This window comes from Populus euphratica, unplaced genomic scaffold, assembly GCF_000495115.2.
Source record: "Populus euphratica unplaced genomic scaffold, PopEup_1.0 scaffold41.1, whole genome shotgun sequence".
NCBI classification, from domain to species: domain Eukaryota; kingdom Viridiplantae; phylum Streptophyta; class Magnoliopsida; order Malpighiales; family Salicaceae; genus Populus; species Populus euphratica.
In genome coordinates, this window is record NW_011499868.1 from 1,812,786 (window position 1) to 1,821,968 (window position 9,183).

At 31.1% G+C, this 9,183-nt stretch overlaps 1 protein-coding gene across 3 annotated transcripts; it reads left to right on the forward strand.

Annotated features, from left to right (window-relative positions):
- The first annotated feature begins 5,351 nt into the window (after window positions 1-5,351).
- LOC105126673 (UPF0183 protein At3g51130) lies at window positions 5,352-9,170 on the forward strand. 3 transcript variants are annotated; one of them, XM_011027606.1, is made up of 15 exons: window positions 5,352-5,648; window positions 5,722-5,804; window positions 5,893-5,967; window positions 6,060-6,127; window positions 6,204-6,309; window positions 6,407-6,467; window positions 6,561-6,727; window positions 6,955-7,017; window positions 7,238-7,285; window positions 7,640-7,753; window positions 7,853-7,952; window positions 8,053-8,105; window positions 8,365-8,469; window positions 8,584-8,646; window positions 9,000-9,170. In XM_011027606.1, the coding sequence occupies exons 1-14, from the start codon at window positions 5,528-5,530 to the stop codon at window positions 8,629-8,631; spliced, it is 1,212 nt and encodes a 403-aa protein (XP_011025908.1). In that variant the 5' UTR covers window positions 5,352-5,527; the 3' UTR covers window positions 8,632-8,646; window positions 9,000-9,170. The 3 variants fall into 3 exon arrangements, with proteins under 3 accessions (XP_011025908.1, XP_011025909.1, XP_011025910.1); XM_011027607.1 differs by having other exon boundaries at window positions 8,056-8,105; XM_011027608.1 differs by having other exon boundaries at window positions 7,853-7,943; window positions 8,056-8,105.
- Window positions 9,171-9,183: the final 13 nt, after the last annotated feature.

Sequence of the window (9,183 nt, forward strand, 5' to 3'; positions counted from 1 at the left end):
GATAGTGGAGTTTTAAGGGCCGTGCACTTTTTGCTATTTAAAATAGGGACTTTCAATTAAAAAAATAATAAATAAGCAAATAAACAAGTTGAGATAAGAGGGAAAATAAATATTGAAAACGTAACCAATTTTTTATTATAATATTTTTAGTATTATCAAGAAAGATTTTAACATATAACTTTAATAATAAAAAAAAATCATTAATAAGATATTTGATGACAAATATGACCCACTTAAATTACTATTATTGATTTTTTTAATGTTATTAGATATGAATCCTTAAGATATTTTAAAATATAACAGTGTCATAATTAGAGTTTTAATATTTTTCTTTGTTTTTATTATTTATTTAATATTTTTTATTAAATATTTATTTTTTCAAATAATGATAAATTATAAAATTTATATTTTTTAATCTCCACAGGTATAAATTATGTTATTTTATATAAAAAAATAATTATATTATTTCACTAATATTTTTTAAAAATCTTATAAAAACCAAGAATAACCTTCTATTTTAAAACTTCTTGTATCGTGGAATTTCTTGGTTTTTTTATTTATTGTTTGTGTGGACGAAAACATCACTTTTTTTTACTCTTTTTTTCCTTTGATAAAAATCAATAAAATAAATTATTTTTTTCTTTACAACAAGGCTAAAAGCATTTTTGAATGAATGTGCAAGCACTTGTTTTAATTTTTCCCTTTTTTTATATCTTTTTCAACAAGAGTCCTAACACGTGTTGGCTATTATTAATGAAATTCACTCTCTTGGATCTCCCGTGACGACGGACCTGGAAATGTATATGAGCTTTGCACATGGATGTATGATTAATTCTTTTAATATTTTTGTGCTTTGAAAAATATTTTTTATTTTAAATAAATATTTTTATTTTATTTTGATACCTAGATATTAAAAATAATTTTTAAAAAATAAAAAATATTATTTTAATATTTTTAAAATTAAAAATACTTTAAAAAACAACTACAATTACATTTTTAAACATAAAGTGAAATAAGGTCCACATAGATGATATAAAAAAAACAAAAAACTTTGCAAGGAATAATCTTGTCTTAAAAGACCTAATAAACTTTTAATAACCTCAATTTGAACTCCAACGATAGAACATCTTTTGATTGGTCTACAAATAAAAAAAAAAAATCTATATCACAATACCCTTTTTCAGTGTAGTTAAGAGTCATCACAGCTTGCACCGAACTTTTCTCTTTAAAATAAACACATTGACTTCAAAATTAACTTTTATGGCTAGAATGTGGCTTGTTTGTGTAATTTTCTTACGGCTCCCTTGTTTTGATGACTCTCTCGCTTCTTTGCCAGCTCACAGGACGGAAACGTGAGTAAAATAAATTTTAGGACCACAATGTACGAACTCGAAACAAGAAAGAATCAAATATAAAAATTTTGAAAATAATTGATGGACCAAGATACATACATATACATATATATATATGTATATATATATTGCCAGTAATGCATGCTAGTTCAGTGAACAGTGGACCAATATGCACACAGGAATGCGAGGAAAATTAATTTCAAGACTGAAATATAAAAACTTGAAACTACAAAAAACAACTATAAGAATTTTGAAAAATTAAGGCACGAGAATTTTGTCTCTTCTGCCAAGTAAACATGTTTGTAAGTGTAAGTAAAGATGACGTTTTTTTGTTTAAAAATATATTAAAATAATGATTTTTTATTTTTAAAAATTATTTTTAACATTATTACATTAAAAATGAATTTTAAACAAACTAACATTTTTACCTGCAAAACAGCCCTAGATCACTCGGCTTGGACGGTGAGAGTGATTGCATGTGATCTAGCCGTGTCCTTTTCGTGCCGAGGTATTCAGAGCGGCAGGGCACAGTTTTTTAGTCACCATCTCACTACATTACAAGATGTCTTGCAAGCTGTCCCTGTAAAACGTTGGTCTATCTTGCTCTAGGCATAGGGCACATGCGGTCCGTTTTCGCTGACAATTTGGTCCCCCTCTTTTTTGAGAGTTTATATTTAACAAAACCTTCTCTACTTGTGGTGTTTATTGCAACGATTTGAGTAACAAGGCATGTGAGAACCGTGGTGGTGAGGTGTAGGTCAAATCGCCCTATATAAAATTTGATTCATTTTTTTTTTATCGTTAATATAAAAAAAGAAAGAGAGAAGTGAATTACTCCTTGAATTCTAGCAACGGATAATGCTCTCTGTCTTTCCTCTCCTGAATTGATATGTTTCTGTTCGCATGCCGACTATCTAAGGATAGCGAATAGTATCCCTGTTCGGCTTTGACGGCAAAGCGTGATCGTATGTTATTGTACTTTAAAAGAGTTTTTTCTTAATTTTTTTATATTTTTGGATTTTTTAATATATGGATATAAAAACTAAATTTTTTTAAAAAAAAATATTATTTCAATATACTTTTAAATAAAAACACTGCTCTCACAATACCAAATAAGTTATAAATGCATGTTTAATATTATGATGTATAATATTTTTTATTGATACCATAATTATAAAACAAAATACTTTGACAGGTGATTTAACATGCCATCTTTATGGGTATTTTAACAGTTATTCGTTGGAATCATATCTTATTAAATGAAAATAAAAACCTTCTAGATTGTGAATATAAAGTTTTTTAAAAAACAATGAATTAAAAAAATAAAATTTACTTTTTTAAGATTTTACTTCACAGCATTACATTCAGTCTTTAATTATACCAATCTTGAGACTTTTGTTTATATTAAAAATAAAATAAAAATATTAATTTAATACTTTTCAAGTAAAATGCTTTAAATCAGAATGGATCTCTAGTGAAAGAACAATATTTCTTTTGTAAGATAAGCAAACAAGCAATACATGTATATACATACACGGTCGAGCTAAAGGACAATACATGTAATGTAGTAATGTATTTGAAAAATATTTCCTTCAATTCAACCGGGATCGAAGAGGAAGCTTTCTCTCTCTCCGGTGTCTTATGAATATCCTTTTCACGTTAACTTAGTGCATTCATAGAAATTGAATAAATATTCTGGACGTTAGTTTCGAGATTCGAATTTAGAAAGTCAGTATAAGGAAAATATCTCCTTGACTATCATGTCGATCCACTGAGGTTATAAAGGTGGTGGCTGTAAGAAAATGTTCACACCTGGCTTCTTGATGTAGAGAAATGAGGAGTGTCTGGAAATGTGATCCAACCTGTTTTGAATTTGTTTTTGATTTTTTTTCATGGGAAAAATATTAAACTGATTTTTAGGTAATTTGTTGTAATTTCAGTGTAAAAAATAAAAATATTTATTTAATAATTTTTACTATATCATCAAATACATATTTAAAGATACCAGAAACACAACACTTTATTTTATTGAAACTATTAGAATTTAAATGTGATATAAAATATATAGTGATTTTATTTCAATGCCTTTAATGTCTCCATGTAAGGGGAAGAGAGCAAGCATGTTTAAGATCGTGGTAAATATTTTTTAAAATATTTTTAATTTTAATATATCAAAGCAATTTTAAAATATACAAGAAATTATTCTAAAAAAATAAAAATAAAATTAATTTTTTAAAAAAATATTTTAAAAATACAAGAACAAACAGACATTATATAAACATCATATCATGGGTTAAACACTTAAGAAATTATCAATAAGTTGTAATTAACTAATATTAGAGTTATTTCTATCATTAATAGATTTTTTGTGGTTAAATTGTGATTTTAAAGTTTTTTGGTATTTTTTAATTTAAAATTTTTATTTTATTTTTAATTTTGTATTGTTTTGATTTGCTGGTATAAAAATAAAAAATATTATTTTAATATATTATATAAAAAAAATATTAAAAATAACATCCACGCTAATTTTAAACATGCTTTTCGAGTTCAAACTTAACTTTTATAATAAAAAGCAGCAAAACAAGAAAAAAAAAAAAGAGATACATGTCCTTTTATTCCATTCAAGAGTCATCATTTTTACTACCTTCAAGATTCAAACACAAACCAAACAAGGCAATTATCACAGAATCATGAATCGGTGTCCAACTTATCTTTCTCTTCATTCATCGCCCCTTCTCAAATTATTGTCTAATCACAATTAATTCACGGATTATTATCCAAATTCATCCTTCTCGTATCTCCTTCAGTGATCTCGTTAAACCCTTTCCAAATTACTGTCCAATCACGATAATCACAGCCAAATAACACCATGTGTTTAACATAATATATATATTTAATTTTTTTAATTAAATATGTATTAAAATATTTGTATATTTACAACCTTATCATATTAAAACTATTTTAAAAACTATAAAAATATTAATTTAATAAATTTTTAAATAAAAAATATTTTAAAAACAAAACATAACAAAAAAAAAATACTCTTTTATTAAAATAAAATTTTTGATATTTTAAAAATTATTTTTGATATCAACATATTAAAATATCTAAAAATATAAAAAAATATTAACTAAAAAACCCGTACACTAATTTTTTTTTTCTATCTTTTTATCTAACAAGAATTGGTTTTCATATGAATTAATGAGATTAAATTACTCTGACGTCACATGAACACACATTTCATATGAGATTTATACATTCAGTGAAATAAGTTCTAAATTCTACTGAATATCAACCTCCAGATTAAAATTCTTAAAAAGCTAAACAAGAGTTCTTTAAGTACACGCTCACTCGTTGAATCTTTTTCATTTTCGTTAAAGACTGGGATCCACCAGCCTAACTTTTCTTCACTGAAATCAAGAGTATGCTCGAAGATAATTGCTTTCAAATTGCACTTATTTCTCATCCACAGCTTGAATTTCGTTCAGTTCTGTCGTATCCTTTACTCTTTTTTTTATAAAAAAAATAATACCTGAGATTAATTTCCCCTCTTTTCTCTTACATCAAGACAAAACACATGAAATGTTTAAAATACAACATGCAGTTGCAAACCCTGTTCATAGTCCTATTAATATATTATTATTTTATACGTCAACATTAAATATTAAATTTAAATCCAACATACAGTGAATACAGAGAAGAGGAGCAAGTTGACCTTTCAGTTTCACGGTCTCACTTAAAAACCGAGTTGGATACAAGTTGTATAATTTGCATAGCACAACAAGGGTAGAGGGCTCCATGAGTCAACTCATGATTTGGTGAAAAAATCTACTTTTCTTATTAAAATAATATTTTTTTAATAAAGTTGTTTGGTTTTTTTTTTTAATAATTTAAAGGTTGGGTTCACTGTCTCGTTACCTATGACCTGGGTTTTATCATGTCCTGGGCCGGGTCGACCTGGGTCTCTTCTTATAACTACAGCACAATGATGTCATCTCATACATTGAATGACAACTGTCGGAAAATAATAGAGAGCAGAACGATGCGTGTGGACAAATACTTGGTATAAAAGCGTTCAACGAACAGACTATAGAGCCTCTCGCGAAATTAACGGACTTTTGGAACCACCGGCCAAAGCAAAAAACCAAGCCAAACCGAACAACCACGCAAACAACATGTTACACCACCATCACCAGCAGCAGCTACAGAGACCGCGACGCCGCTGTGAAGGCACTGCTATGGGTGCTATCGTTCTCGATCTTCGTCCTGGTAACGGCATCGGCCCTTTCTCTCTCGGTAAGTAATCAACTCCCTAACTAAACGACAGCGTTTTTGAGAAATTATGAATTGATTTTTTTTTGATGGCTAGGGATGCCAATATGTGAAGCGTTTACTCAAATTGAACAACAACCCAACATATACGACGTCGTCCATGTGAAGCATTTCGACGAGGTCTTGATTGATTTTTAGAATTGTACACACACTCACACATATATATTCTTCTAGTTTGCGTTTATGATTTTTATTTTTTTATGTGTAGGAGCCATTAAAACTCGATATTGTTGTTAGCTTTCCTGATCACGGGTTTCACCTTCGATTCGATCCGTGGTCTCAAGTAATACATTTTTTCTCCTTCAATTTTGACTTTCCCCCCGTTAATTGCATTGTTTTTTAATGCGTTTTGTGTTTTAACTTTGATTGTGCTAGAGGTTACGACTGATTGAGATTTTTGACGTGAAACGACTTCAAATGCGCTACGCGACCTCTCTTATTGGGTATTCTCATGGCTTATTGATGATTTCTGTTTATATTTACGTTAGATTATGTTTTTATTGTTGCTCTGATATATAGGGGACCGTCAAATTTAGCTACTTTTGTTGCTATCTATGCACTCTTTGGACCGACATTTCCTGGCATTTGTGACAAAGATAGAGGCGTGTACACTCTGTTTTACCCCGTATGTACATGAGAATGCAATTACTGTAACATTTTTTTTCCCTGCAATGCATGTTTGTCTTGCGTGATCAGATTTGTTTTGCGTTTGTATTGCTCAGGGTTTGTCATTTGCTTTTCCGATTCCCCCCCAGTATACAGATTGCTGTCATGATAGAGAAGGTAATGCATTGCATTTCAGATTGGCGAATGTAACTGTTTTATCAAGCTTTTTAGCATCCTAACTAGTTTCTTTTATTTTCATTTTTTTGACAGCGGAACTGCCACTAGAGTTTCCAGATGGCACAACGCCAGTTACATGCCGAGTCTCTATATATGATGGTTCTGCAGACAAAAAAGTGGGTGTTGGATCTTTAATGCACAAGGCTTCTGCCCCCCCATTACTTCCTGGTAACCTGTATATGGAAGAGGTGCATGTCAAGGTTTGACTTCTTTCTTTGACCCCTCCATTTCTTTTATTAAGCTGTTCAATCAGTTAGTTGATTATGACTTCTGGGTATCATACGTGCTCGACTCTCAACATATTAGAATCAACCTTAGAGGACTATGCCATGCAGATTTGAGAATTAGCATCATTTTTTTTAATCTTTAAGAGGTTAAATTTTTTTGGTCTCTTGTATCTTTTCTAATTCAATGTTTATCTCTGCAGCTTGGGGAAGAATTATATTTCTCTATTGGAGGACAGCATATTCCTTTTGGTGCATCAACACAGGTAAACTTTGGGTTTTATGCTGTTTAGCTTGGGTTTGATACTCTGCACAAAATCATTTTGTTGCTGCCTTGTGCTAGTATATGCCCCAGGGGCTTTGCAGGAAAAAATTAGGACAGATACCATGCATGGCTTTCACAATATTTTCTCAGGGAGTGCCCTCTTATGCGGGATTATAATGCTGTAAATCACTTATCCTGTGTGTCTCTCACTTTATTTGCAGGATGTATGGACAGAATTAGGCCATCCATGTGGGATTCACCAAAAGCAGGTGGTGTAGAGTTACTATCATGGAATTGCAATTTTAAGGCTTTTTTATAAGCAATGCTAGTTTAATGTAGAGAAATAGGACTCGTATAACTTAATAGAGAAAATAGGAATTTGATTGAGTGACTGCTTCTGAATTGGACTCAATGATTGCAACTACTTTGGGATGGAGATGGGAAAATTCCACTCATGTAAGGCTGGATCATGGCAGTGTACACACACGGGATACCTTTCTCAATTGAAAGGACACCGTAACTGCGGGACCTTTATCCTTTTTTTTTCAAATCATTGTTATTTAGCTGTCATTCGCTGAAACACACTACTCTTGGTGCACATGCTAATTTTGGTAGCTGTACAGGTTGATCAAATGGTCATTCACTCTGCTTCTGACCCTCGCCCAAGGAAAACTGTTTGTGGAGATTACTTCTACAATTACTTTGCTCGTGGTCTGGATATCTTATTTGATGGAAAGGTATTTATCTCTTTCTCTGTTCAAAAGGATATCTACCCACGACTCTGTTAAACATTTTTGTGCTTGGAAGTGTGGAGATAATCTTTTTATTTTTTGCAGACTCATAGAATCAAGAAGTTTGTTTTGCACACAAACTATCCTGGTCATGCAGATTTTAATTCGTACATAAAGTGCAATTTTGTCATCCAAGGTTCTGACTGTAAGTTCTTTTCTGATTTTGAAAGTTTTTGTTGATGTTGTTAATGTAAAAATTAATGAACTCTTTCTCCTTGTTGCTCGTGTGTGGGGCTTTGATGAAGTAGATAACTCCAAACAGAGTATTACCCCAAGCACAAAATGGGACCAGGTGAAGGTAAGTTTTTAAAACCATTCTTCTTTTTTTCTTCTTCTCTAATTTACATTAGAAAATCTAATGGCACTCTAACTGTGTTCATAAATGAAACCAGCTTCATATAGATATGGTGGTATCTGTTCGTATCTGCATGTAGTTAGATTCATTACTTGTACATGCCCTTAGTGTAAATTTCAGTCTTAGCATCAGATATGATTTTTTTTATTTGACCTTCATGAGTAAATCATGGTTGTCACTAATGAGCAAGTCAATATTCTAGGAGATCCTTGGGGACTGTGGTCGTGCAGCTATTCAAACACAGGGTTCTACAAATAATCCTTTTGGATCCACTTTTGTATATGGTTATCAGAACATTGCCTTTGAGGTGAGCTTTTAGATAAATTCCTGATCAATTTTGTGCACTTGCCAAAGGTTTTTTATCCCCTTTTGAAATTGGATTTTGGTATTGGTGCAATTCTGACTATGCTGATGTTACCAGGTGATGAAGAATGATTATTTTGCAACTGTAACTCTCTTCCAGTCATGATGTTTATCTTCTCTGGTATGGTTTGCCTACAAATCCTTTTCTTTGGCAATATAATGTGTGCTTTTATGCTGGAAATTTGTCTGTTGTCATTTCGCTGTAAGATTAGCTTTTGCATGAGAGCCAACTGGGCTGACTCGTGCAAAATCCTGTCCTCAATCATTATTTGGACATTGTTTTTTGCAAGTTTTTTTGTTGAATTAGTCTTAATTACTCCATTGTCACTGCTTATTTATGAGTTCTTGCTGCATAGCAATGCTCAATGTAATTCTTGAAATCTCAGCTTCAATATTTTGTACAAAGGCTCTTTATTGCTTTTGATAACATCATCTTTGTTTTCCTTATTTCGGCTCTATTTTTGTTTGACCTAGGCTGGATGCTGTGGCGTTGCCTGGTGCAACTGGATACCGTACAGTCTACTGAACAGAAAGCTGCATATACTCTTTTTGGTGGAAGCATCATCCCGGGAATTTAAATTTGAAAATTGTACATATAATCTGTACATTATAGTAGATTAGTACTGCTACTGGGGGGGGGGGGGGGTAACTTGGGTTT

Bases quoted from the DNA above. Each gene is read 5' to 3' on its own strand.
- LOC105126673 (XM_011027606.1), top strand. From the start codon at position 5,528: ATGTTACACCACCATCACCAGCAGCAGCTACAGAGACCGCGACGCCGC. The intron at 5,649-5,721 runs GTAAGTAATCAA...TTTGATGGCTAG, and splicing joins CATCGGCCCTTTCTCTCTCG to GGATGCCAATATGTGAAGCG. The intron at 7,754-7,852 runs GTATTTATCTCT...TATTTTTTGCAG, and splicing joins ATATCTTATTTGATGGAAAG to ACTCATAGAATCAAGAAGTT.